This window comes from Stegostoma tigrinum, chromosome 15 (genome assembly GCF_030684315.1).
Source record: "Stegostoma tigrinum isolate sSteTig4 chromosome 15, sSteTig4.hap1, whole genome shotgun sequence".
NCBI lineage: Eukaryota > Metazoa > Chordata > Chondrichthyes > Orectolobiformes > Stegostomatidae > Stegostoma > Stegostoma tigrinum.
The window spans coordinates 41,030,381-41,058,360 of record NC_081368.1 but is presented as its reverse complement, the minus strand read 5'-3'; the positions used below and the strand labels follow the sequence as shown (position 1 = coordinate 41,058,360).

The following is a 27,980-nucleotide window of genomic DNA, read 5'->3' as shown; positions in this document are numbered from 1 at the left end:
TCAACCTTAACCCCAGCTTTTGTCCATGTTAGAATTGTTTCCTTTTAAGAGTAAAACACAGCTCTGAAATTGAAAACAAGTGAAGCCCAAAGGACAAATATTGAAGAGTTGGGTGAGTCACAGTTCCTGACTGCCTGCACCTTGTCTGTATCCATGTTTGCACCTGGGTGTCCTCCAAAAGAGGAACCATGCTGTGTCCATTAAGACACAAAGCTTTGAGATGCAGTGTGTAGAGCTGGATGAACACAGCAGGCCAAGCAGCATCTGAGGAGCACAAAAGCTGATGTTTCGGGCCTAGACCCTTCACAAATGGGGGAAGGGGAGAGGGCTCTGAAATAAATAGGGAGAGAGGGGGATGCAGATCAAAGATGGGTAGAGAAGATTCTCCAGCATCTGCAGTTCCCAATATCTCTGATCATCATTTTAATCTCACTGCGAAGCCTCTTCCGAGGATGCCCAACCTGAAGTTACACCACCTCAGGGGATCTCTCTCCCACTGCAACTGTCTTGTCCATGTATCTTCTATCCGTCTTCAGTCCGCATCCCCCTCTCTCCCTATTAATTTCAGAGCCCTCTTCCCCATCCCCCTTTTCCGATGAAGGATCAAGGCCCGAAACGTCAGCTTTTGTGCTCCTAAAATCCACACACTGTTACCTTGGATTCTCCAACATCTGTAGTTCCCATTATCTTTGAGATGCAGTGCCTTATTTTCACCTTACACCTAAATTTTAATTTAGTGCCTTCCCTCCCAACCTGTCATCGCTTGTGTTGTTATTACCATGGCTAGGGCAGTGCATGTGAATTTTTTGTTTAATTAGAAACAGGGGTGATCTGGTGGTATAGAATAAAATATTGAGGTGCATAAATATATCACAGGATGGAAAAGGAAATAGCTGGGTTCTTTGTTCTAGATTTTGAATTCAGATTCCCTCCTATTGACAACATGGGAATTGAAACCATGTCCACAGAACACTAGTGACAAAAAAGCAAATGCTGGAATCCAAGGTAGACAGGAAGCTGGAAGAACACAGCAGGCCAGGCACCATCAGGAGAGAAGCAGCAATCAATGTTTTTGATATCACCCTTGTCCAGTTGTAGCGACTACAGGACACCTAGCTTAGAGGACCTCCTTGTGGACCTACTTCTGGGTCAGGCTGAAGGGCCTATCAGTAGACCCATAGAGGAAGCTCTAATTCCAGACTGTGTCTACCTATCTCCCACAGTGACATTATACTTGGAGAGGAACCATGTGCTGCCCAACAGTATACATGAGATTTTCAGAGACCATGTGTACCACATGGCTAATATACATTATCTCTTCCCCCCCCCCCCCCCGCCCACAACACTGTTCCAATTCAGTTTCACCCCTTGTTTTTTCTATCTTCTGTTACTGTTATGCTGTGGGCATTGATTGTAACTTGTTTTTAATTAGCTGTGTTTTGGTGGGGTTTTTGATTAAAAATCTGGGTTCATACTTTCCCAGTTTAGGAAAAAGTGGAAGATAGGAGTTCTGAACCCCTGACAAGCAGCATTTGTTATTTGGTTCCTTCATCTAAGGAAGAAAAAGCTGGTTTTTTGTCTGTAGAGGCTTGGCTTCCTTTTAAGGAAAGGATCCTGAAAGATAATGTGGAAATTGGTGTTTGTTAAACTGACTTTCAATAAAACATTTGTAAATCTCTGGAAGTCTTTGTTGCCTCAGTGATGCAGTTACCAAAAACTCGGCTAAAACATTTCTCTCATCCGTCCAGGTGCTGCCTAGTGATTTTTGTGATTGTGAATGATTTTCATAACCTCTAGAAATTGATTCATTCTTTTCAGTAATTTGACCCTATTTAATTCTATCAACAACTTTAATCTTGACATCTATTCGGCCATCTCACTTATTCCTAGGAGAACAGCCCTAAATTTTTCAACCCTTTCTTCTTTAAGTGAAGGCCCACTGAAATAGCTCTGCAAGCCTAACAAACTGCTAGCCAAACATTCTGACATACTATTGAATCACCATTTTTCATTTTTTCAAATCTCAAAGTATCTTCTGAACAGTACTGTGGGTGTACCTACATCACATGGACTAAAAAGCTTCAAATGTGGAAAGGAAAGCTTTCCTTTTTAACATGTATTTGCTGACTTAAATTGACTCCCAATCAAGCAACAAAGTTCTTAAATTTTCATTCTTGTTGTCAAACTTCCATGTGACTTTGCCCCTCCCTATACTTAACCTTTCCCAGCCCCACAACTTTGAAATATCTGAATTCCTCTAATTCTGACCTCTGGTCAAATTTCAATTCTGTACAGCAATGCCCCTGCAAACCTCTCTGCCTTGCCTTTTAAGACTCTTTGTAAAGGAATATTTTCTTTGTGGTTTGAAGTCATACATTTGGTTTGTAGATTTGTCTCAGCCAGAAGGGTAAGAAAGGCACTTGTGCAGTATCAATTGTGGAATAACTCCAGAGGCTAGTATCCTGACAGCAAGTCACCATTTACTTGTACATGGAGAGCCCTAGGCACTGATTGATTCAGCTTCCTGAGCCAGCTGAGTGAGCAGAAACCCTGATGTTCCTGTTTGTCTCTGTCAACCAGGGCTCTCTGACTGGACCAGATTAACAGTCCTAATCAGGGAAATCATTCTACAAGGTCCATCTTTGTAACCTCATTACAATCTCTGCAAACTGGTTCACCTCTCCAGCTTAAAAGAATGATAGTTAAGGGAGGGGTAAGTGTAATCAGCCAAGAATCACATTTCTAGTCTCTACCTACAAATTCTTATTGGAATGCACCTAGAATAGAATTATAAGCTATTGCACAGCCCTGTAATTGGGTGGCCTATTAATGCTAATGGTCTAGGGTTAGTGAAAAATGGATACAACACTTTCTTGCAGAAACCTGTATGAAAGAACTTTCTCAAATCATCTGAGGGCAATTCAAGAATCTGTTTAATATTCAGATTGGTAACTCAAACATTCCAATTGTGATATTTATTCTTTAAATATTGTTGCAAGTATTTAGTCCATAATTTGCTTTGGAATAACTTGGGGGAAAAGATTTAATTGGATAAATGGGGGCATCTAGTTGAGAAACAAACACAATTCTGATGTAAATGCAACTCCAAGCCTGGGTTTGTTACACTTACAGGGTAGAGCACAGCCTTATGTTGCAACGTCATATTTGGTGGAAAGACTTAAGCTAGAAATGTCTTAGGCATTCAGTAGGAATGTACAATATTTATGGGTTATAGAATCAAACTCATGTTGAAGTAAAATAACTTGCATTTCTGTTAGAGGATATCCAAAGTATGCCACATGGTTATGGGACGAGCAGGCTCACTTGTTTACATTGCCTGCTTTCTGAGGAAAATACCTAGGTAGTTTTGCTACGTTGTAGACTGAAGTACATTGGATTGAGAGTGAAAAGGTTGTTCATCAGACGTGCACTTTAAGCTGAAAAACTGCTAATTTTATCATTCACTGCAAGAAATGTAGTCTCATCTTCCACTTGAATTTGCTGGGGTGGGGGGGAAATCAATAAATGACTTGAAAGAGCTCATCTAGACTCGGTTATCTTTGCTTTCTCAAAACAGATGTTACCAGACCTGCTGAGTTTCTCCAACAATTTGTTTTTGTTTGATTTTGATATGAAACATGTTCCTGATGTGATGCAACTGGTCAAGCTATTCTATTCAGCAGAACACCATTTACTTAAGCACTAATTAAAATACAAGCAAAAGAATAACGTCAATGAAAATCTAACTGGATAATCGATCGTACCTGGTTTTCATTAACGGTCCCAATATGGTAACATCCCACAAACACACTGGCAAAAAAGGTAAATTCAGACACTGATTTCTTACATGCAGTTCTCCAATCCAAGAGGAAACTATCAACAGATTTGAGAAAGTAGCAGCAAGGAATCATTCACTGACGCTTTCAACTCTTCTGGGACGCAAAACAGTTTCTGACTGCTAAAGCAAAAAAAACTACAGCCTGGTTGAGAACTGGCCACTTCCATTCAAGCTGTTTCCATTGTTGCAACCTTTTTACAAAGCTGAAGGCCTCTCTAAGTTATTTACTTCAGCCATCTCCAGTAGTCAGTTGAACACCTCTGCTTTTGCAACCAGTCTTCAAACAAATACCCCAAGACAAACTTTTTAAAGTGACAACATCACTTAATCTTTCCCCCTTTAAAAACAGAACCAACAATACACAAAGATGGTTTTATTTTAAAAGTCTTCATCTTACACTCAGTACACTACAATACATATACACTACATTGACTCTTAAGCATGCAAACATTTGCCACTACATTCAGTGGCAGGAGTAAATGGACTGAAATAGAATGCCAATTCAGCACCTCTGCTCTTCTGACCCTCTTCAAAAAAAAATGCCCAAGACAAATTAACTACTTTAAAGTGATAGCATTTTTACTGGCTAATATTTTCCAGCATAATTTTGCTAATTTCATTTTGTCTTATTTGTTCTCTTTGGTTTCCTTTCGTCTGGACATGGCCTGCATCTGACCCTTAACTACCCTCTGAAATGACTTAGCAAACCAGTCGGGAAGGACAATTAATTCTCACCTGGCTAGTGATGCCCATATTCCATGAAAATAGAGAGCGGGGGGGGAGGAAATAGATGACTAGGAAATTAGCTACTTGCTTATGCAACTCTGCATTAGATGTGTAAGTGTAGCTTGTGGTGACCTTCCATTATTAATTCTGTCATGAATGCTGAATTTTACAAGATAGTTATGTTTAACTCAGTAAAACAATTTAATTTAAACCTCAGCTCTGAGATATGTCCATGTGATGATGTAATTGCAATGGAGAGAGAAGCTTGAAGAGGGCCCCCTGAGATGGTGAGTTTCAACAATTTTTGCAGCCTTTCACTAAGATGCAGAAACAAAAGAACTAGTGCTGTGGGAAAACAGCAAGAACTTTTAAAACATCAAAGTAGGACGGTGATAAGAGTTGGGTTTTCAGGATTTTTAAAACAAGATTAAATGAACAGTACAGATTTTAAGGAATGGAGGGTCTACGTTAAAGGGTTAATTTTAACTTCTGACAGGATAATGAAAGTATTACCACATGATCTTGCTCTCTTTCAGCCACAAAGACAAAGCATGTAAGATATTTCTAAATGGTTTCCTTGCCTTAGCAGGCTTTATAATTACTATCTTTAGAAGCATTACAAAACAGTAACATTATACAGAGGTGTGCCTTGTTGGTGCCTGTCATATCTGAGAAAACTCTGGCTCAGTGAAACAATTGTTGAAGGTCACCTGAAGTTTGAACCTACATGGAGCAACATGAATTTTTGCTTGAGCTGGAAGTGACAATGCAGACTGTTCCTGTACTGATGCATATCTGACATAAGGGTGATGTTATACAAATGTCTTCACAATGTATATTTTGGTTGTTTTATTCATTGAAATTAGGGTTTTATTTCATGCAGTATTATTTGCACGTTAATGTTTGAGTATGTTGATTTTTAGTTTGTTACAATAAAGTCCAAGTATGAAATCTTGTCATTCAGTTCTTTCCAGAGATTATTTCTCAGTAATTGTGCTTTAAAAGTTATTGGTCCCTCTGGAAATGTTAAGCTTTCCATCTCTGTCCAGCATTTTTCTATAAACACATGACTGAGAATAGAACTCGATATCTATGGTACATTGTTCAGCAGCTCATTTGTTCAATAGTATATTCACCCTTGTAAAGATAACTGAAGTGTGGTAGCGCTGGTGACTGTATCAAACTCACCTTGATTAGGAAAAACTGAAGTTTAAGAGCAATGCTGCCATACTACCTACTTAGACATTATTCAATCAGGCCACACTAGTTTCTACTTTGAGTTCAAACCAGTCTTCTAGATTGCTGTATTGTTTGGCCAACTATCAAAAGACAAATTATTAAAATAGACAATATGAAGAATTTCATCAATAGAGGGTATCTCAAATATTACCTTGTAGCCACTCCACTCCATCCTCTAGCCCTTCCCCTTTCAGAGCACTGCAGGCACTAAGGAAAGACATTAGAATGAAAATGAGAAAAATGCTGTCAAACACTTGTCCTGATTTGTAAGAGACACACATGCCTAATGAGGGAAAGGAGAACATATTTTAAAAATAAGTTGTTATACTCTCAATATGTTCACAAAAGTTTTTGATTTTGAAAATATTCATGGCAACTGAACATCAACATTCCTCTCTGCCGTACTACAATTGTCATTTGCAGCACTAATTTTGTTTGACATTTCTGTAGTTGAATGCAGAAGTAATATTTTACACAAGTCTTCAATCATTTGGTGAAGATTCCATCACCATGCAATACCTTTGTTCAGATCACACCATAATCTCAGGGTGGAAGTCTGTGGGAACCCAAATTGGAAGGCAGTATAGCTGGTAATAAGTTGAAAGTGTGCTCTGAAGACTGGAAAGCACATGAAATAAAGCTGAGCATCAAGTATACTTCAAAAGCAGAATTATGTCAAAAATGTAAAAGGAAAGGCAGTCACAACAAGGTAGACAATTGAAAGGCATAAATAGGGATACATGGGTATGATCTTATTGCTGTCGCAAAAACATGGCTATATGAAGACTGGTTACTGAATCCTAAAAATAGAATATTTTGAATAACAACAGATGAGGTGGGAGAAAAAGGAGCTTGACTTGGGTAACCCTAATACATGGATGTGAGTTTGCTCACCTGAGCTGAAAAGTTTGTTTTCAGATGTTTCATCACCATTCTAGGTAACATCAGTGAGCCTCTTGTGAAGCACTGGTGTTATGTCCCACTTTCTATTTATCTGTTTAGGTTTCCTTGGGTTGGTGATGTCATTTCCTGTCCTTTTTTCTCAGGATGGTAGATGGGCTCCAAATCAATGTTTGTTGGGAGTTCTGTTTGGAATGCCATGCTTCTAGGAATTCTCGTGCGTGTCTCTGTTTTGCCTTGTCCTAGGATGGATGTGTTGTCCCAATCAGTGGTGTCCTGCCTCATCTGTATGTAAGGATACTAGTGATAGTGGATCATTGTCTTTTTGTGGCTAGTTGATGTTCATGTATCCTGGTGGCTAGCTTCCTGCCAGTTTGTCTAATGTAGTGTTTGTCATAGTTCTTGCAAGGTATTTTGTAGATGTTCGTTTTGCTTGTTGTCTGTATAGGGTCTTTTGGTTCATTAGCTGCTGTTTCCTGTTCTTTTTGAATATGCTGTCTGGGTACCTAATGAACACAGTCCACTGCTTTTTCTCAGCAACAAACAGGGAAAACGTGCCCAGAAACCATAACTACTCTCCCCTATATCAAAGACCCTTCGGAAATGACTGCCAGACTACTTGGGCTTCTTGGCATCACAGTAGCCCACAAACCTACCAACACACTAAAACAGCAGCTAATGAACTAGCCATGAAAAGACATGACCCACTATCACTCGTATCCTTACATACAGATGAGGAAGGACACCACTTTGATTAGGACAGGCCAAACAGAGACACGCATGAGAATTCCTAAAGCACGGCATTCCAAACAGAACTCCAACAACCGTGTTGATTTGGAGCCCATCTACCATCCTCTGGGGGGGAGAGAGAAAGAACAGGAAATGACATCACCAACCCAAGGAAACCTAAACAAATAAATAGAAAGCAGGCCATAACACCAGCGCTTCACTCAAGGCTCACTGATGTTACCTAGAATGGTGACGAAATATCTGAAAACGAACCTTCCAGCTCAGTGAGCAAACTCACATCCAAAGTCCCATCCAGAATCTCAACCTGAGCTACACATCTTCTCTAAACTCACTAACCCCAATACAATTAAGGGATGATCTCAAATCATAAGTAGTGTCTGTTTGGGCGGAAAGAAGAAACTGCACAGCAGTAGATATTGTTTAGAAATATCTGTAGACCACCAGATTGTAGTGGTATTGTGAGGCTTGGTATTAATCAAGTAATAAGTATCAACACAGTTACTGTAGGTAACTTCAAACTATATGCAGACTTCATGAACCAATTAGGCACTAACCACAAGGGGACAAGTTTCTGGAAGGGAATGAGAGAATAGAGAGCTACAGATCTATTAGACTTGCATTGTACTAGGGGAAAATGCTGAAATCTACTATAAATGAGATTTTTTAAAAACCTGTTTGATAATGATCTGATTGAATACAGTCAGCATGGATTTGTGACCTATTGTGTGCAGTTTTGGTCTCCAAATTTGAGGAAGAACATTCTTGCTATTGAGGGAGTGCAGCGTAGGTTCACGAGGTCAATTCCTGGAATGGCGGGACTATCATATGTTGAAAGATTGGAGCGACTGGGCTTGTATATGCTTGAGTTTAGAAGGATGAGAGGGGATCTGATTGATATGTATAAGATTATTTAAGGGATGGGTGAGTCCAGAACCAGAGGATACAGTTTAAAAATAAGGGATAGTCCATTTTAGAACAGAGTTGAGGAGAAACTTCTTCACCCAGAGAGTGGTGGATGTATGGAATGCTCTGCCCCAGAAGGCAGTGGTGGCCAAGTCTCTGGATACTTTCAAGAAAGAGATGGATAGAGCTCTTTAAAGATAGTGGAATGGAGGGTTATGGGGAAAAAGCAAAGGCAGGAACAGGATACTGATTGTGGATGATCAGCCATGATCATAATGAATGGTGGTGCTGGCTCGAGGGCCGATGGTCTACTCCTGCACCTATTGTCTGTTGAATGCGAAAACAGACACCACCATTAGTAAGTTTGCAGAAGATGCCAACATTGATGGCATAGTGGACAGTGAAGGTTTTCTAAGATTACAAAGGGATCTTAATCAAAGGAAAACTGGCCAATGGAGTTCAATGTGGATAAATGCAAGGTATTGTATTTTGGTACAACCAACAGGAATGGAGTTTATACAATTAATAGCATGGCCTTGGCTAGGCTAGTGTTCTAGAACAGAGGAACCCACAGGAGGTAGATAATTCTTTGAGGTTTGCATCACATACAGACAGGGTGGTTTAAAAAGGCATTCAGCACACTTGCCTTCCTTGCTCAGTCCTTTTGAGTATAGGAGTTGGGAAGTCATGCTGAGATTGTATGGCATGTTGGTGAGGCCTCTCCTGGAGTACTGTGTCCAGTTCTGGTCACCCAGTTACAGGAAGGATATTATTAAGCTGGAGAGGGTTCAGAAAAGATTTACCAGGATGTTGCTGGGTATGAAAGGTTTGAGTTAGAAAGAAAGGCTGGGACCTCTTTCACAGGAGCAGAGGAGGTTAAAAGGTGACCTTTATAGAAGTTTATAAAATCTTGAAGGGTATTGATAGGGTTAATGGTAAGTGTCTTTTTCGCTAGAATGGGGGACTTCAAGACTAGGGTGAGAGGAGAGAGATTTCAGAAAAAACATGAGGGGCATTTTTTTTTACACTCAAGGTGGTTTAAGTGTGGAATAAGTGTCCTGAGGAAATGCTGGATATGGCTCAGCTACAAGACATTTGGATACATACGTGAATAGGAACAGTTTAGAGGGATGTTGGCCAGGAGCCAGCAGGTGGGACTAGTTTAGTTTGGTCCAACCAGTCTTTGTTTAACATAATCCCAAAGAGTCTGTTCCCAGGCTGTAAAACTCCATATTAGTCCAGACATCACCCAGCAGAAGTCAGCCAAACTTTTCCAAACCAGGCTTAAAACTGGGAATAACTCTACAATTTTTTGAATGAAGATCAGTGCAAAAAACAGTAAAAAGCTGATGTTAATTACATCTACCAAGGCCAACTACATGACATGTTTCTACGATCCATTAACCTACCATATATGCCAAGGTTTGTCTTTGATGTTATTAAGCCCTAACATCTGGGACACTGCAACTGATGGCAAAGCATCACTCAGGTCCATTTTATTTGCGAAAAAGAGAATAGGGATTCGTCTCTGCAAGATATCTGCAAATGTAAACATGATATTCATTTAGTATCTGAGCAAAAGGAGTTTAAGCCTGCGCCCAAAATCAGAGCTATAATATCCAATTTCTCAAATACCAGATCAGCACAATATTTCTTTTAAAATGATCTGTTTTCATCTGACAACACTCATACGGAAAACAGTGTGGTAGTATGAGAGCATAGTAACCTGTTAATCACTTGCTCAATTAGCTATTCATCACATTCAAATCTAAACAGTAAGAAACTTAAAGCTGTTCAACAATTGAGAACATCACCATTCAAATTGTTTATTTTCCACCTGATGTCAATATGTGTACTTCCTGGCAGGGAATATAAAGTAAGACAGGGGTACAGATTTCAGACCATTTAGCTCCAATGTGAGGTGGAGCAAGAGGTCCAACAGAAAGGTCATGATAAAGGAAAACACAGCAGATCTTCTACAATGGGTTGCAGTGTAGCCAAACTGACTATTTGATTAAAATCAAGTACCCTTCTATCAGTCAGAGTATGCAAAACATATCTGAAGATTTTTGCCAGAGGAGAAAGAGTAGTACATTCAAAATGATATTAAAAGGCACCAACATTATCTGACATGGAAATCTGCATTTTTGTCCAAACTCAAATCTGTCCTAAATGAGTGCATTGCATTGCTGAAACCAGACTGCGGATGTTGAGTCCTACGTTACCTGGATGAATGAGGAGAGCATCCAATTCTTGTTTAGCCACAACAAATCTTTGTTTGTCTGCACAGTCAATGACAAAAATAATGGCATCAGCATCCCTGCAATGAATCAAATGTCAAAAAAATTTATTTACAAGAATTTTGATAATTTTCAGAAAGAATAAATCCTTCATGTAGGCCAGATACCTACATGTCCCTAATGTTGGCAGTAATATGTTGGCACAGCTGGAGAACTGGTTGACAGACAGGAAACAGGGTAGGAGTAAATGGCTTATTTTCTGAGTGGCAGGCAGTAACTAATGGAGTACCACAAGGATCAGTACTTGGGCCTCAGCTATTCACGATAAATATGATATGACTTGGATGAGGGAACCAATTGCAATATTTCCCAGATTGCTAACAACACAAAATTAGGTGGGACTGTGAATTGTTAGGAGGATGTAAGAGGGCTTCAAGGAGGTTTAGACAAGTTGTGAGTGGGCAATACCTGACAGAGGCAGTACAAGGTGACTAAATGTAAAATTATACACCAGTGTGAAAAACAAAGTAAAATATTATTTAAGTAGTGATATAATGGGAAGTGTGGGTGTTCAAAGGTATCTGGGTATCCTTGTACACCAGCCAATGAAGACAGGAAGGTGCAGCAAACAATTAAGATGGTAAATGATATATTGGTATTCATTGCAAAAGGATTTGAGTTCAAAAGTAGGGATGTCTTACTGCAATTAGATAGGGCCTTGGTGAGACCACACCTGGGTATTGCATGTAGTTTTGGCCACCTTACCTCAAAAGAATATATCTTACATTGAGGGTGTGCAGCGGAGTTTCACTTGGCTGTTTTTGGGGATGGCAGGATGGTCTTATGAGAAGAGATCAATTGGGCTTTTATTCACCAGAGTTTAGAATTCTAACAGTGTTGAATATACTAAACGCAGGGAGAATGTTCTATCTGTTTGGGGAGTCTACAATCATGGGACATAGTCTCAGGATACAGGATAGACCATTTAGGACTGAAATGGGAAAAACTGTCTTCACTCAAAGGGCAGTGAAATTGTGGAATTCTCTATCACAGAAGGCTGTGAAGGCCAATTCACTGAATACAGTCAATAAAGACAGAGTTAAATTTTTAAATGTTAAAAAAGGCATCAAGGGGCATAGGAAGAAAGTGATAAAATGGATTTTTTAAAAATTCACTCATAGGACATGGGTGTTGCTGGCTGGCCAGCATTTATTGCTCCACTACACACTCTAGCTTTCCTTGAAAAGGTGATGGTGAGTTGCCTTCTTGAACCATTGCAGTCCACATGCTGTAGGTTGACCCACAATGCCCTTTGGGAAGAGATTCCAGGATTTTGACATGGCAACAGTGAAGGAATGGTGATTCAGACAGAGGATCAGCCATGATTATATTGAATGGCAGATAGGCTCAAAGGCCTGGATGAAGCTCTCTTACTTTTTTTATGTCTATATTTTTCTATATCAGTAGCTTTGTGAATCAAATAAATTTTGTGGAGCTGCCAACTAAGGAGTTTTCATTCTTAATAATCTGCACTATTCCAATGAAACTAAGTGTAAGCTTGAATAATGGTATCTCAATTCCTCCTGGACTTTTATAGCCCCTATGCCAGCATATAATCCTTTGCCCATCTCCTCTTGGCCCTTTATAGTCTTATTTAGGGCTAACTCATGTACCCCATCAACCACATTTTGCTTTTGAACTCATCATGCTAATTCACAATTATATACAATGAGCAGGATCCATGCAAAAATGACATAATTTATGTTGTGTAAAATAATGGTCTGAGTGCCTATTACAGATTTCACTACAGTGAAAAAATTCTCACTCATGAAAACTCCCACATTTACTAGATCAATAATCCTTCAATTACATAGAACAGATATTTCATTCAAATGTACAATCACTAATAATAAGTAATTTGAAGCTATTGTTCCATTTCAGAGCATATATTGTAATTTGTTACTGTCAATCAAATGGACATGAGAGGCTTCCCATTGCTATAGTGGATCATAAAATAACAGCACATGATAAAAGGGATAAAATGTCAGCATAAATAAAGGATTGGTTAGCTAACAGAAGCAGAGAGTATGGGTAAATGGATAATTTTGGCAAGTGGAGTGCCAGAGAGATCAATGTTAGGTCTTCAATTATTTACAATAATCTCAATGATTAAGATGATGGGGCTACGTGTATAGCAGCTAAATTTGTTGATGACACCAAGCAAGATAAGAAGGTGTGTGGCATGATGGCTAATTGGTTAGCTCTGCTGCCTCACAGCTCCAGGGACCTGGGTTTGATTCCAGTCTTGGATGACTGTCTGTGGGGAGTTTGCACATTCTAGCCAAGTGTGCATGGGTTTCCTCTGGATACTCTGGTTTCCTCCCACAGTTCAAAACTTTGAACATTAGGTGGATTGGTCATGTTAAATTGCCCATTGTGTCTAGGATTGTGCAGGCTGGGTGGGTTAGCCATGGGGAATGCAGGGCTACAGCATAGCAAAATAGATCTGGGTGGGATGCTCTTTGGATTGTTAATGTCTATTTGATGGGCCAAATGGTTGCTTCTACACTGTAGGGATTCTAAGATGAGTTGTCAAGAGGAGATAGAGAGTCTGATGTTAACAGGTAAGTAAGCTGCAGTAATTGGGCAGATCCTGGTGGTTAAATATGAACCTGACCATTTTAGCAGGAAGAATTGTAAAGTATTCTATTTAAATGGAAAAAGCTTGCAGGACTCAGTGGTACAGAAATGTCTATCACACAAAAGTTAGGATATGGGTACAGCAAGTGATTTGGAAGGAAAATAGGATATTGTCATTTATTGAAAGGGGAATGGAATTTTTAAAAAGTTAAATACTGCAGTAAGTTTATTGCAGCTGTATATGCTAAAGTCACATCTGGAGTACTGTGTATAGTTTTAGTGTCTTTATTTAAATAAGGATATAATTGCATCAGAAGTAGTTCAAAGAAGATTCATTCACCTCATGGGAACAAAGGCTTATTTTATTTTATTTTATGACAGATTTCTGCAGGAAGATGTCCTTTGTCCATTTTTCCTGATTAAACCTAGATTGTGAGCATTAACAGGCCATTCAATTATGAGACTGCAATAAAATTTAATTCTGTTCTAGATGCATTCCAACAGGTTCATTGAACAGGTTCAGCCTATATCCTTTGGAGTTCAGCAAAGTGAGACATAATATTATCAAAACACAAAAGAGACTAGATCGGGTGGGTACCAGTGGGAATTTTCCACTTGTGATATACACTGAAACGAGGGAACATGATTTAAGAGTTTGAGATCTCCCATTTAATACAGGGATGGTGAGACTTTTTTTTCTCTCGGGTCATCACAGTCTATAATTCTCTTCTCTGATGGCTGGGTCTATAAATTTATTCAAGGCTGAGTCAGATTTTTGACTTTGGATGAAGACATGAAGGTATACTTGCTACATTTGCTGATGACACAAAAATAGGTAGGAAAGTGAGTTGTGAAGATTACATACGAGGCTACAGAAAGAAAGGTGAAATGAGTGGGTAAAGATCTGGCAAATGAAATATAATGTGGAAAAATGTGCAATTGTCTATTTTGGAGAAAGAATTAAAAATATGCACATTTGTCTAAATGGTGAGAGATTGCATAACTCTTGAGATACAGAGAGATCTGGGTGCCCTAGTGAATGAGTCACAAAACACTATAGTGCAAGTAGAGCAATTTCACTCACAACCCATATAAATCTTGTATATTCCTGTTGAATGCCTAAGCCATTACTAGCTTAGAGATCACTGTTTAAGTCTTTCCACATCAAATATGATCTTGTGGGATAAATACAGGCTGTGCTATCTTGTAAGTGTGATAAACCCAGGCTTGTTTGAGTTACATTTACATCAGAATTGTGTTTAAGTTTCTCAACTAGACGTCCCTATTATCCTGTTAAAACTTTCATCCCTAACACAGTTATATTCTAAAACGTGTATATTATGAACTAGATATTTGTGACAATATTTAGAAACTGAATAGCACATAACTGTATGTTTGAGATAGGAATCTGAGTTTTTAACCAGATTTTTGAATTGCCTTGCCAATGATTTGTGAACTTCCTTTCCAACAGATTTCTGCAGGAAGATGTCCCTGTGTCCGTTTTTCATGCATAAACCTAGATTGTGAGCATTGATAGGCTATTCAATTATGGGGCTGTACAATAAAATCTAACTCTGTTCTAGATGCATTCCAACAAGAATTTGGAGGCAATGATAAGAAATGTGAATCTTAGCTGATTACACTTGCCCCTCCCCCAACTGTCATTCTTTTAGGCTCGGAGAAATGACCCAATTTATAGTCGTTGTAATGAGGTCAGCCAGAGTTCCCTGATTGGGACTGTTAATCTAGTCCAATCAGGGAGTCCTGGCTGACAGATATAAACAGGAGTGTCAGAGGTGCTGCTCGCTGTAGGAGCCAGCTCAGAGCTAGCTGTGTCAGTGTCATGTCCAATGCTTGTCTAAATAAGGGGTGACTTGGTGGCGAGGTACCGACCTTCATGGAATTATTTCAGTAAAGATCACCTTATTTAAGGAAGAATGTAAAAAATATTGGAAGCATTTCAGAGACTATTACGAAACTATTACCTGGAGTGGGCTTTTGAGGAAATTTTGGGCATGCTATGTGTATATACTCTGGTATTTATGGAGTAAGAGACAATTTGATTAAGCAAGTAAGATTTTGAGGAGTCTTCATGTGACAGATGTGGATGTGGTATTTCGTGTTATGGGAGAATATAGAATGAGGGGTCATTGCTTAAAATAAGGGATTGTCCATTTAAAAAAGATATGAGGTTTTTGTTTCCCCATCAATTTGAATGTGTTTGGAATTATTTTCCGAAAAGATAGTGGAAGCTGAACTTTTAAGTATATTTTAGAGATGGATAGTTCTTCTAAAAGTGAAGTTCTGCAGGCGCTGGAAATCTGAAACAAAAATAACAGATGCTGGTGAAACTCAAAAGGTCTGGCAGCATCTGTGGAGAAAGAAAGAGTTCATGATTTAGATCCAAAGATGATTCTTTGAAAGATGACAGCAGTGTTTTAGAGGTATTTAGACAAATATGTGAGCAAGTAGGGACTACAGAGATACAGATTATGTGCAGACAGATGGGATTAGTTTAGAATGGCACCATGATCAGCACATAAATTGTGGGTACTGAAGGGCCTGTTCCTGTGCTACACTCTGATATGTCCTTTATTAAAACAGTTTCTTAGTGAGCAAAGGTGCAAAAGGTTAACGGGGCAGTGGTCCCATCACTTTTGTTTTTGTCTAGATAGATGTCCAAAGTGCTTGCACAGTCGCAACTTCTGGAACCACAATGCTATAAACGGTGTCGGTACCTCAATCACTGTGCATGAAACCTCAGAGCAGCTGAATGGAAAATGCTGATCAGTGACAGAGTGGAATATGGATTTAGGTTACAAGCTGATCAATCATTATTTTTATTGAATGGTGGAGCAGGTTCAAAACAACAAATGGCCCTCAACTATTCCTGTGTTCTTATGATTGTTTATTTTCTTCATTCACAGGATGAGGGTGCCACCGGCCAGGCAGCATTTGTTACCTATCCCTAATTTCCCAAAGGGCAGTTCAGTGTCAACCACATTGCTGTGGGTCCGGAATCACATGTAGGCCAGACCAGGTAAGGATAGCAGTTTCCTTCCCTCAAGGGCATTAGTGAACCAAATGGGTTTTTCCAATAATTGACAGTGGATTCATGGTCATCATTAGATTCTCAATTCCAGATTTTTTTATTGAATTCAAATTCCACCATCTACTGTGGGATTTGAACCTGGATTCCCAGAACATTACTTGGGTCTCTGGACTAACAGTCCAGCAATAATTCCACTAGGCCATCACACCCCCCCCCCCCCCCCCGCTGTTATTGTGAAATCATTCATACAGCATCCATCCTATATCAGCAGGTAGAGTGAAATAACAAGCAAGATTCACTTTTTAACTGTCCAAACCTTTTTTTCAAAGATTTAAAGGGCAGAATCAGGCTTCTTTGGCATTTGATTTTGACAGAGACTTGTGACATCCTTCACGAATTACCTTTATGTTCGTTTTTGCAGGTCTGTTGACAGTTCCAATGAGCTTGCTTGTTAAATCCTCGCTGTGGTTTATGTCTCTTTTGTGCAAATTCATGCCAACTTTAAAACACTTCAAAAGGCACCTTAATTCATTCAAAGGGTGTCTTAACTCCAACAATATTGTCTCAGGATCATGTACAAAAAGTATGCCTTACCTCTGCAAAGTGTCCCTGTGTATACAAGGAAATGCATAAATTTCACAACTGTTCTTTTCAGGTCCATTCACACTTAAGGTATGAAATTCCCAGAACACCAAAATCCAATCTGGGTGGCAGCTGGCCATTTAATTCATCAGCTGGCACTGTAAAACCACATATGCACAAATTTGAACCTGTCCCAAATTAACATACACATGAAAATGGTAAGGCATGTATTCACTGCCTGCAATTTCAGACTCTTCTACCATTTTCTTCACAATGGAGAGCCATACCATCGTGGCCAAAATCCAGTCCAGTATATCTGTAGCCTGTCAAGTGAGGTGGTACATTTAAAAAGACAGGTAGCATCATGTTCCCAATTCCACATTCTCTGACTTTATTACTGGGGCATCTTATCAAAGGCTTTTTGAAAATCCACATAAATTGTATCCACTGCATTACAATTGTCTTGACTCCCTATTAGATCTGCATAAAATGTAATAAAGCCAGTCAAGGAAGATTTTCTATATAAAAAACCATGCTGAGTATTCATTATGATTATTTTCATTCTGTTCGATGATGTGCTGACCCCCTTGTTAAATGTAGGACAATTCAGAATAGGCAATAAATGTGGACCGAGCCTGTGGCACCCATTTTCTGTGAGCAACCAAAAGAAAGTTTATATCCTCTGGTGTGAAAGAGGCTTATAAATAATAGAAGCAGGCCTGAGAATTCACAGTGTTTTACAGCAAAATGATTAATAAATTGACAAAAAGGGAGAACAGTGAATTAGCCAGAAAAATAGAAACTTATTGTGATTGCTTCTGCAAGTATAAATAGGCACAGGAGTAGGCCATTCAGCCCCTCAAGCCTGTTTCTCCATTCAATGAGATCATGGCTGATCCATGGCCTAACTCTTTATACCTTTGTACCCTTAATATCTTTGTTTAACAAAAATTGATCTACCTCAGATTTAAAATTAACAACTGATCCAGCATCCACTGCAGTTTATGGAAGATAGTTCTAAACATCTACCGCCCTTTGTATATGGAATAGCTTCCTTATATCCCTCCTGAATGGTCTGGCTATAATTCTCAGACTATGAGCCAACTAGAATCCCCAACTGGTAGAAATAGTTTATCTTCATCTACCCTGTTTTTTTCCTGTTAATATATCTTCAAGACTTCAATCAGATCGCCTCTTAACCTTTTAAATTCTAGAGAACATAGGCCAATTTTTTATAATCTTTCCTCATAACTCCTAAAGTACAGGTATCATTCCTGTAAATCTACCATGTACTCCTTGCAAGGCCAACATATCTATCTTAAGATGTGATATCTAGATTTGATCATAGTACACCAAGCGGGGTCAAACCAGGGTTTTGTATAACTACAGGCAAACTTTCACATCCTCGTACTTCAGTCCTCAAGATATCAATTCCATTAGCTTTCTTCCTTATTTCCTGCAGCTACAAAGATCTTGATCAGTTGAGTCAATTGGCAGAAGAGTGCCAAATGGAAATTGATTTGGATAAATATGAAATATTGCATTTTGGTAACACAAACAAGGGCAGGACTAATTCAGTTAAAGTAGGGCCTCCAGTAGTATTGTAGAACAGAGACACCTAGGGGTTCAGTTACATCATTTTTTGAAGTTTGCATCACATGTAGATAGTGTGGCTAAGAAGGCATTTAGCATGCTTGCCTTCGTTGCTCAGACCATTAAGTATAGGAGTTGCAATGTTATGTTGAGGTTCTACAAGATGTTGGTGAGGCCTCTTCAGAAATGCTGTGTCCAGTTCTGGTCACCGTGCTACAGGAAGGATATTATTAAGCTGGAGACAGTTCAGAAGAGATTTACCAGAATGATGCCAGGAATGGAGGGTTTTGAGTTATAAGGAGTGGTTGGATAAGCTGGGATTTTTTTTCACTGGAGCATAGGGGATCCAGGGTGACCTAACAGAGGTTTATAAAATCATGTAGGATATCAATTAAGTTAAATGGTAGGTACCTTTTCTCTACTGTGGGGGATTTTAAGACAAGGGGACTTCTTTTTAAGTGACATGAGAAAGATTTAGAAAAGACATGAGGGTTAATTCTTTTACATAGTGATTTGTGTATGGCATGCACTTTATGATGAAGTGGTGTAAGTGGGTATAGTTAGATAAGTTCATGAATAGGAAGTGTTTAGAGGGATATGAGCCAAGTGCAGGCAGGTGGGACTAGTTTAGTTTCGGATTATGTTCGGGATGGACTAGTTGAACCGCAAGGTCTGTTTCTGTGCTGTATGACTCTGACTGTGTACCTGTTTGTGACATTTCAAGACATATGCATTTTAGCCCCCAAGTCTCTTTGGCTGTTACCTGTATTTAACTTAATATCATCTAGAAAGTACTCTGATCCATGCTGTTTTTTTGGTAAAAATAGAAAACCTCTTACTTGTGTACATTGAACTCCATCTGCCATTTTTTTGCTTGTTCAATTTGTCTATCAATATCCCTTTGTAATTCAGTGCTATCATTTGCACTGTCAATAAAACCACCTAACATTCTGTCATCATCAAATTTAGTTATATGACTTTCTGTGCAATTATCCAAGTTGTTAATACATAATGTGAATAATTGAGGCCTTAACACAGATTCTTGTGGGACACTACTGGTCATATTCTACCAGTTTAAGTATCTATCTGTTATTCCTACTTTCTGTCGCCTGACACTCATCCAACTTCTCAGCCATGTTAGTAATTTTCCCTCAGTTCTGTGGGCTTCTATCTTAGTTAACAGTCTCTTATGTGGGATTTTATCAAATGCCTCTGAATACATATAAGCAACATACATAGACATTCCCCTGCCCACTATCTTAGTCATCTCTTCACAAAAATTCAGAGGTTCTCCCTGACCAACTGAAAATTTTCAAAGTGTTCAGTAACACTATCATTGATTATAGACTGCAACAACTTCCCCACCATAGATGTTAGTATGTTATAAAATGGCGAGTAGCAAAAGTAGATGGTAGTCCTTCACAAACAGAATTCTTGAAGCAACTGACTAACTTGCCCAAGCAAATGAACTGATATCAGAGGCTGCTGTTGACTTATTGCACTGGGATTCCCCCCCACCCCACCACCCTCCGAAAGAAACATATTTTCCTTGACTTAACTGAGGTTGATGTACATGCAGTATATTTGCTGTCTTTCTGCTGGTACGTGGTTCAAGTGTGAGATTGACATAGCATGGTGCAGTACAACAACATTGTCTATCCCCTTATTTTCTCACTGCTGGTGACTATTACAAGCTCTCTGGCTTGTGTCTGTGCCAAACGCCAAGGGAAGGCAGAAGCGCTCTAATCATTTAAGCTTTAGTTGACAGGGAAAACTGCAAAGAGGCAAGGCAGACCATCAAGCTGGAAGCATCCAGGCAGCTACAAAATTAGTAAGCACTAAGAAAGCAAATGAGATCCCCTGAGATGCTGCCTGGTCATATCCATAAGATTAGTACTTGTCCCTATATGCAAGGTGTCCTGGCAGCAGCATTGCAAGGGAACGTGTTAAATGTGCTCCCAGGTGCAACACAGAAGTGCAGAACAATCTTCTGAGTGGACTGGAGGTGTGACTTGAGGGTGTGGTGAGGCTGATGCTTGGGGTATGTATGTAGTCACTGCCCATGGAACATACCCTAAGATGTTGGTACCTGGTGTCTGAGATGGAGGACCAGAGGAACAAGCAGAAAGTTGGAGTCACCAAGTACCCACTCTGACTTTCATGTTCAATTCAGTTTCTCTCTGGCAGGTGGAAAAATGAGACTATGAATCTTAATGAAGTGCCATTAAGCAAGAATGAGATGCTAATTAATGCATGCTAACACATACAAACAGGCCTGTCACCATACAGGAGGAGAATTTTATCTCACTATTCAACATTTCGGTTAACTGTGCATTCTTTTACAGTTCAGGTACCACAAAGCCATTTAATTGACACCAAAATTACAAAAAGGGATTTTTCTCCTGATATTGAGAAGTTCTTCACTGGCCACCTTACCCAAATTTCCATATTTTTCAAATTTCTCAGCAGTGCCCACATCATTTAGTTCCTTTGATGAATATGGGAGTGAAAAGATATCGGGGTAGGCAGGAAAGTGTAGTTCAAGCTGCAATCAGATAAACCATGATGTTATTGAAGGGCTGAAAAGACCCAAGGGCTAAATGGCTTACTTCTGCTCTGACTTTGTATATTCATATGCTGTTCTTCACAGAGCATTATGAAGCTTTGGAATTGTCTACCCTCATGGATCCCTGTTGAGCGTCATTTTTGAACACATGCAGAACTGAGATTATTAATCTATCGAAGAATCAAGGTCTATGGAAAGTGAGCAAGAATGTGAAATTGATGAAGAAGATCAAACCTGACTGTACTGAATGATGGAGCAGACTTGAGGGACAGAATAGTCTACTCCTGCTCCAAATTCTTCTGATCTTACTCTATACAACTCAAGCAAGTAACTAGGTTAACTGAGCTCAAGAATGTATCCACAGCAGTCCTAATTTGTAACACTTCCCCATTGTCTCCGTTCATGCTATCATTCTGTTTCATTCTTCTTCCACAGAGCATTCATACCAAAATTTTCCCTATTTCTCCCACACCAAGCATCACTTCCAGCATATGCCTCTCTTTATTTATGTTTATTTTTGTTTGCCATGATTGCAATTAATTTCTCCAGTCAGTATCCTGTTTTTATTGTAACTCATTACTTCACACTCAAGAATATGTACAATGATATTTACAAATCAGAGCAAATGCATCAAATGAACAATTCACAGATAATGTGCAAACACAAAGTTTAACTCATGTATTTTACATAGAAAATAAAAGCTATCATCTCACTTACTCATAGTATTTTTCCCACAAGTTTCGGTATCTTCCCTGGCCAGACATATCAAACACAGTGAAAGAAAACCTGAAATTATACAAAGTAATTTAAAAAAAACATGATTACTGTATGTCAGTGAATGCCTGTTTTCTTCTTCTCCATCTAGACGTGTCAGGGTGAGCAGACAGCAAATGCTAGTACAGAGATAAAACAAAAGTCTGTGCTGTCTTTAGTATATTGTTATTTTATCTTTTGGGCTTAAGCCTGAATTATCTGGCTGCCACGTAATTAAACTAACTAAAATAGATTTGGCAAGTCTTGACTGCGCAAGGCTTTGGCAAAACCATCAAAACTCAACACTTAAAAAAGTCCAGAAAGGAAACACTTCATTCTTAAAGCTGTATGGACAACAAAAAGAAAAGTGGTTAGGAAAGTGGAAAAGAAAGAGAACAATTTACATATGTATTAATTACTATACCTAGATGTAGAGAATTTCTCCACACTAAATCCAGTTGTTGGGAATAGGTCCTTGGCCTGTGCCTGAAGAATAAAGGGGAAGGTTGAGATCAATTCCAAACAATTACTGTATGGAGACTTGATTTAACTGTCCAGTCTTTTTCATTTCAGATATCACAAAGCCACTTAATAGACACCAAAATTACATTATGACAGTCAATAATTCCCTGAAATTTAAACCAGATTTATTTCTCAATCAGTACACATCCTCTCTGCCTGAAGTATGGATTTGCTTTTGGGAAAGGAGAAAAATCAGCTTTGGTTTTTATTTCTGATCATTTTCTCTTGATTCATCTGTATTCATCTTTCCTGGAAACCTGCAGTTTTGCCTTTCCAAAGGAAACTAGATTCGATGTAAGATGACGATGGAATAGGATGCTCCAGCCGGAACTTATCCACTCCAGTTGGTCGCCCTGAGTAGGGACGCCAGTGACCAACAACCCAACATGGGGATACCAGAGGCCAGGTGCAAACCACCTGGAGGGCCATGTGCTGGTCTGCTGAAAGACTGTAATCTTTGTCTTTTTAACTTGCTTCTTGTTTTTCTGACTTAGGGTGATACTGTGTACAGCGGTAATGTATCCTTTTTTTCTCTATTCTATAACTAAGGACTGTACCTTAGGTACTCTGTGTAAAATGGCACCACGTGTTGGTGACAACCAACTTATCTGTAACGAGTATCGGTACGGTACCTACAAAGAAATGGTATCTTTGTACCTTTGGCACTGTAAGTGGCAACTTTTAAACTATTCATTGTGCTCATTTGAGTACATGCAACAATAAACCTAATTCAATTCAACATACCGCATTGGAAAAAATCTGACAATGGTATATAATAGGGAAAAATTGAAATGGATTGTTTTGGTAGGATAAATTAAAGAAAAGAACAATTACAAAATGTTACAGTGCAGAGGAATCCAGGTGTTTACATGCTAACTTTTATTCCAAAGGGAATTGATGATGAAAGTCACAATGTTACACTTCAGTAATGAAAGGCATTGGTGAGACCACATCTTGAATACTGTGTACAATTTTAGTCTCCTTATTTATGGAAGAATGTAAAATATGTTGATGCAGTTCAGTGTAGGTCTACCAGATTGATATCTGGAATAGAGATAATGGGAACTGCAGATGCTGGAGAATCCAAGATAATAAAGTGTGAAGCTGGATGAACACAGCAGGCCAAGCAGCATCTCAGGAGCACAAAAGCTGACGTTTCGGGCCTAGACCCTTCATCAGAGCTGATGAATGGTCTAGGCCCGAAATGTCAGCTTTTGTGCTCCTGAGATGCTGCTTGGCCTGCTGTGTTCATCCAGCTTCACACTTTATTGTCTTGATATCTGGAATAAGCAGGTTGCCTTCTGAAGAAAGATTGGACAGACTTGGCTTGTTTCTACTGGAGCGTATAAGGGTGAGACAGGACTTCACTAAAGTATATAAGATTCATCTTGATCAAGTGGTTGTGAAAACAATGTTTCCTCTTATGGGTAAATCTAGGACTAGGGGGCAACGTTGTAAAATTGGGAATCAACCTTTTAGGTCAGCGATGATGAGATTTCTTTTCTCTCAAGAAGGTTATACAACTTTAGAACTCTGCCTCAGAAGGTGGTGCAAATGGGGCTGTGAATATTTTTAAGGCAGAGATGTATTTTTGTTAGGCAAGGAAATTAAAGGTAATTAGATACAGATGGGAATGTGGAATGTGAGAGATCAGCATAATCTTATTGAATAATGGTGCTGGCTTGAGGAGCCAGATGGCCTAATCCTGCTCCTAATTTGTATTTTTGTGTAACTAAGGTTACAAATTAGCTTCAGACTATTGTGTGTTATCACTCTCTCTCTTCCGCCCACTCACACATACGCACATACACACTCTCTCTCTCTCACACACATACAAACACAGACATATACCTATTGAGTGAATTTGTATTTAGTAGATGGGGGTTCCTATTGTTGCCTCCTCTACATTGGGGAAACCAAGCAGAGGCTTGGGGACCACTTTGTGGAACACCTACACTCAGTTTGCAACAAACAACTACACCTCCCAGTCACAAACCATTTCAACTCCCCCTCCCACCCCTTGGATGACATGTCCACCCTGGGCATCCTGCATTGACACAGTGACGCCACCCGAAAGCTGCAGGAACAGCATCTCATATTTCGCTTGGTAACCCTGCAGCCCAAGGGTATCACTGTGGATTTCACAAGCTTCAAAATCTCCCCTCTTCCTACCGCATCCCAAAACCAGCCCAGCTAGTCCCTGCCTCCCTAAACATTCCTCCGACCTCAAGCCCCACCCCATCCCCTGCCTACTAACCTCATCCCGCCTCCTTGACCTGTCTGTCCTCCCTGGATCGACCTATCCCTCCCTAACTCCCCACCTACATTCACCTTCACTGGTTTCAACCCCACCTCCCCACCTACATTCATCTTCACTGGTTTCAACCCCACCTCTTTAACCTGTCAATTTCCTCTCCCTCTACCACCTCTCCCTCTCTCTCCCTATTTATTTCAGAAGCCCCTTCCCCTCCCCCATCTCTGAAGAAGGATCTTGACCCAAAACGTCAGCATTCCTGCTCCTCTGATGCTGCTTGGCCTGCTGTGTTCATCCAGCTCTACACCGTGTTATCTCTGAACAAAGCCTCACATGTAACATGCGTTGGCTGACCTAAAATGTCACCTCTTCATGACAGTGATAAAACCTTTAGTTCTCTCAAGATAGCGATTTGAAAGGAATTTGGGAATTTACATGTACATATTAATCAATTAAATCTTTAATCAGTTAGAAGGTTTTAACAGCATCTTAGGTTTGTTTAATACATCCTCATCAGTGCAGTGACCCTTTGATCTTTTACTTATAAATTCTGTGTCTGATACCACACCTCTCACCGACACCTGAAGAAGGAGCAAAGCACTAATTATTTCCAAAGGATCCTAGTGATGTATTCTTAGACCCTCAACGTCTACTTTAAGGATACATGAAATTGCATCTGGAGTACATCATGCAGTCCCTGAAGCCTATTCCACCACTTAATACATTTGTTCATCAAACTTCTCTTTCCCTTCATTATCACTACTTGCCATTAAGGTCCAAAAATCAATCAATTTCAATTTTGATCTTGGTCAATGACTGACCATCCATAGCCCTGTAGGTAGGAAATTCCAATTGTTTACGGGTCTAGGTGAAAAAAATGTTTCTTATTTCATTCCAAAATAATCAGGCCTTTATTCTGAGGCTATGCTTGTTTCTGTAACTTTCTTCAATGCTGGAACACCCCCAACACATAATTCTTAAGCCTTGTGCACCATCACCTTCATTACACAACTGACCATCAGTTGTCCGGAACTCTCGCTTGCAGAAAACAGGAATAACCAAATTGACTGTCTTTTGGTCGAAAAAGACAGCAGCCTCCTTAATTGGATTCTGAATGTCATGAGAAATAGGGGAAGAGATGAACCATTCTGTCTTTTCAGTTTGCTTCACCATCCAATCAGAATATGATCGATCTGTAGGTCAACTCCATTTTTCTGCAACAAGGAGACTGTGCAAAACTAGAGATAAGGGTAATGAAGGGGAAGACTGCCGGTTAAAGTTATACCTGTTACAAAGGAAAATCGTTGTGGTTGTTCTAGTTAAGTCACTTCTCTGTGGGAGTTCCTCAGGATTGTGTCCTGTCCTGAGTTCAGCTATTTCATCAATGACCTTACTCCCGTAAGAAGATCAGGAATGGAGATGTTCACTGAAAATTGTACAGTGTTTATTTTAAACTCCCCAAGTAATAGCCTATAACCCAAATCCAAGGTAGCATGGCAGCTCAGTAGTTAGCACTGCTGCCTCACAGCGCCAGTGACTGGGTTCAATTCTAGCCTTGGGTGTCTGTCTGTGTGGAGTTTGCATGTTCTCCCCCTGTCTGAGTGGTTTTCCTCCAGGTGCTCCAGTTTCTTCCTGCAGTCCAGGTTAGGTGAATTGGCTATGCCAAATTGCCCATGTTGTCTAGGGTGGGAAATGTAGAGATAGGGTAAGAGGTGGGTCTGGGTGGGATGCTCTTTGGAGGGTTGGTGTGAACTCGATGGGCCAAATGGCCTGCTTCCACACTGTAGGAATCTATAAGAGTGTAGAGGTTAACCAAAAATTCATAAGCAGCCTAAAGGATGAGGTGAATAGAAAGCTGGGAAAAGCAGAATACTGGTGAACAGAACAGACCCAAAGTGGAAACAAATACAAAGAGAAGTAAATGCCTGTAACAAGACAGAAGTAACTAAAAATCCAGATTTCCCACTAATATAAACCTCCTCATTATTTTGTATTTGTTCATATTTGTTGTAAAATCAACAAATGTAATTGATGGAGCCCTGCAGACTTGACTATTTCATTCTGCTTTGCTTTACACTTTCACAGGGAGAATCATATTTACTTAAAACAATTGGGGAACCTTCTAACAAAGAAAGCACTGGCAATATTATCTGCTTTGTCATCAGGAGTCAAGAAACAGCTATTGTTTCTTAAAGAGATAACAGGAACTGCAGATGCTGGAGAATCCGGCATCCGACCTGGATGAACACAGCAGGCCTGGATGAACATAAGCAGCATCTTAGGAGCACAAAAGCTGGTGTTTCGGGCCGAGACCCTCGATCAGAAAAGCAGCATCTTAGGAGCACAAAAGCTGAGGGAGGTTCTAGGCCCGAAACGCCAGCTTTTGTGCTCCTAAGCTGCTGCTTGGCCAGCTGCGTTCATCCAGCTCTACACTTTGTTATCTTCTGAGCAAACTTTTCCCCAGAGATGAGCATGTATTTGCATGTTTTGCACTCAGCCAACTTGTCTGAGGTCTGTGAATGGGACGTGGGACACAAAGAAAGCTAGCTCACCTTGAAGCTGCTGATTGGCCTTGTCTCTCAAAGGTTGGACCTGATAATGTCAGTAACTCCATACAACAGGCCCTCACCATCCGTAAGACTTCACTCTATTGATTGTATTTCTCTCACACTACAGAGTTGCTAGCTTCTGTGGGAACCTGACAACCCTTTATCTGAGTAGACAGCTGGGGAAACTGAAAGGGTTCCTTCCCAACAATGCAAAAGGTTCTGAAAACTGGATTATCACTGGAAAGGAAGGAAATTATACAATGGCCTAAACATCACAGAAAAAAGCATGTGAAGAACTGTGACACCAAAAGGGTGTGGGTACAGATAGTGGAGTCGCCACAGCTTTTGCTTTCACTACTGCTGTGCAGCTGGTTTGATGCAAACATGGACAGTGGGAATGTTGACGTTTCTATTGCAGCACCAGACACGTTCCGAGGCTGGCTTGTTTTGAAGAAATGCGCAAAGGCTGAATACATGGATGATCAGGTTCTTCTTTCCGAACTGAAGCTGTGCAGTCTGTTAGACATTAAACTGAAGAGTTTTGGAATTGTCAGATAAAGAAGATTGCGGAAATTTTATTGTAACGTGCATAATAGCAGATTGCATCAAAGTCATTTGAATGCTAGTTATGCAAAAAATGTTGTAATTATACACGCTGCACGATAAAGTATCCACTTTTAATGGGCAGGTACTGTACAGGATTTGTTCATAGTAATGAGTAGATTAGTGGGTGTTGTCTTCCGTACTCACACTGGTAGGTTTCAGGCAGTTGATGATTGTACTCTTCCCGCTATTGTCCAGCCCCAAACAAAGGATATTCACGTCCCTGCGCTTCAGTCTTAGGCAAAAAGCCAATTTATCCAAAAACCCCAT

General features: G+C 39.8%; 1 protein-coding gene across 1 annotated transcript; it reads right to left on the bottom strand.

Annotated features, from left to right (window-relative positions):
* Positions 1-44: 44 nt before the first annotated feature.
* Positions 45-27,980, bottom strand: LOC125458984 (ADP-ribosylation factor-like protein 6). The gene is made up of 7 exons (XM_048544855.1): positions 27,858-27,980; positions 22,207-22,268; positions 21,747-21,815; positions 10,582-10,676; positions 9,766-9,895; positions 5,955-6,010; positions 45-145 (listed from the first exon to the last, which is right to left on the bottom strand). Exons 1-7 carry the CDS (start codon positions 27,978-27,980, stop codon positions 45-47), a joined length of 636 nt encoding a protein of 211 aa, XP_048400812.1.